Source organism: Nanorana parkeri, unplaced genomic scaffold (genome assembly GCF_000935625.1).
Source record: "Nanorana parkeri isolate BGI_ZX_2015 unplaced genomic scaffold, ASM93562v1 scaffold1093, whole genome shotgun sequence".
NCBI classification, from domain to species: domain Eukaryota; kingdom Metazoa; phylum Chordata; class Amphibia; order Anura; family Dicroglossidae; genus Nanorana; species Nanorana parkeri.
This window is the reverse complement of record NW_017307361.1, coordinates 429,144-431,406: the sequence shown is the minus strand read 5'-3', so window position 1 is coordinate 431,406 and position 2,263 is coordinate 429,144. Positions and strand designations below refer to the sequence as shown.

Genomic DNA, 2,263 nt, shown 5'->3' with positions numbered 1-2,263 from the left:
TATATATATATATATACACATATATATTACATAGGTGTTAATGCACCTGTGGTGGAACTACTGTAAGACCCAGCATGTCTAAAACCTGATGGTCATGCTGGGAGCTGTAGTGCCACTGGTAGTCTAAGTCTACTTTACACACTGTGCAAATACCTTATATGAAAATAATAATACCCTAAATAGCGATCCACAAGAGCTAGTGAGTGAATACAGAAGTCCTAGTACTCATAACATGTATTAACGTCACCAACACTATATGCAATTTGTGAAAACAATTGTACGTTGAGTCTCGGTCTGTAGAGGTGGTAACTGCAACCTCTAGTTAAGCAAGCTTCTGTAGAGGGGAATACACTTTCCACTGGGTCGATATCAGGGAGAAAATAACTTTTGACTTATGAGCAAGGCAAGTCTTTCTCTCTTGTCTATCTGTCCGTTCTCTCGTCTTCCTTGTGTTAGCTCCCAACGATATAAAACTTTCCTATTCGCAGGCATAGTTCACAGAACTCGACGTGCAACAGGTCCCCTCTGCTATTCTTGTACTGCAAATGGCAATTGACAAAAGGCAAATGCAATCTTACCTGCAAGCTTGTACATAATCCCAAGATTTAGATCCGCTTGCAAAATAAAAGGCACCCCGTTGCGAGTTAAGTTTCATTTTTTAAAGAAAATGATGTTTGAATGAAGTTTAAGAGCAGAGCGTCCCGGATAAGTTGTCACAGATAGGCAAGCAAGCAGATATTTTACTAGCTTGGACAGTCAGCTTAAGTGTTCTAGTATGTCATGTACAGTCACTCATAAAGTCCATTATTGATTGGGATCACCTGTGATCTGTTGATTGAGGTTGCCTGGGGTGTGGTGGGGTGTTGGTGGTGGGGGGGAAAGACAACATGCTAGTCTGTTAGGGCATTGCGTAAAGCTATGGGTTCATAACATTCGCAGCCAGTTGCCTTCTGTCTTCTGTAGTCACCAAGGTGGTTGAGAGTTTAAGCTTGCGGATATTAGATTCATAAGTCACACCAAGTGGTGGGCGATCCACTGAGCAAAGCAGAAGTCCTCACATGATGACTTCAAACAAGAGACATTACCTTCCAGCATCTGTTGGAGAGACTGGATTTTAAGACACTTGTGTCTCCAGGACAGCAAAACAGAACAATGGTAAGTGACAGCACTCTATTCTTTATTCTAAAATGATAAATGGACTTGCTTTGATAAGAGATAGACAATTGTTGTTTCCCCCATTTTCATCTCTTTACATCTTATATTCTTCCATATCTTAATCAACCCCCCCTCCCTTCCTTTCCCTCACTCAGGCCACCGGGCTGTGCTACTAGAGAACTTTAATAGAAATGCTATGATTTAGGTCTGCGATTACAGGCTGCGTATTGGAAACTTGGAGCTAGCAGATGCTATTTCACATTGTGTGTGTGAGTGTGTGTGTGTTGGAGAGAGAGAGGGGAAGAGAGAGAGAGAACACTGAGCTAGGTACCTGTTATCCCTCCTAGTGCAGCTGATAGCGATCAGACGGGAGCACGCTGATGCGCTTGTGCTTGGGATGAACAAGTCCTACAGCTCCCTATCTCATTGAGGATTATTTTTAGAAGGAAAGGACAGGAGTGGCTTCTTTTAGCAGGTAACCGCTGACCAAGTTCATAGGTGTCAAGGGGAAGCAAGAATAAAAAATAAAGGGGGGGTAAATCCTTTGCCAAGCCTATGGGTCCTAACGACATGTGATCACCCCTTAACGGGACGGGTTTGGCAAGGTAACATTCACGTGACAGAGCGTGGGTATGGACCAGTGTGGAGCAATAGCAAGTGTCTACATTAATGCGAAATAAAATAATGATAGCCCCCTATGTAGCGCTTTCAGCACCTTGGACGGCGCAGCGGGCGCTTTCAGCACCTTGGACAGCGGCTGTTGGCTGAGAAGTGCTGAAGAGGGAGACTTTCCAACCCAGCCTCCTCTCTCCGCCTGATCCTGTCTTCTGGTGCTCTCTCTCTCTCTCAATCTTATGGTCATCCCTGTATTCTTCCCTCCATCCGAGCTACGCCTTTGACTCGATTTTAAGGATGAAACTTAAGTTTTCTCTCCCTTCCAAAGCGCATTAAAGTTGGACCAGCTGCCTCAACGTTAAGCTGGACTCACCATAGTGTTAAGTTTAGGGAATAATGCCCATGTCATGTGGATGTGCTTTGCACGCAGGGATTCTTGTGTTAGCTTTCAATAAGGTAAGCAGAGGTTAGATCTTGTACCAAGATGCCTCTC

General features: G+C 44.1%; 1 protein-coding gene across 1 annotated transcript in view; it reads left to right on the top strand.

Annotated features, from left to right (window-relative positions):
* Positions 1 to 900: 900 nt before the first annotated feature.
* Positions 901 to 2,263, top strand: part of BDNF (brain derived neurotrophic factor) — a 76,887-nt gene continuing 75,524 nt past the window's right edge. Inside the window, exon 1 of the mRNA XM_018567792.1 lies at positions 901 to 1,155. Coding sequence (XP_018423294.1) covers positions 1,153 to 1,155 — 3 coding nt within the window. The 5' untranslated portion in view covers positions 901 to 1,152. The remainder of the gene's footprint in view (positions 1,156 to 2,263) is intronic.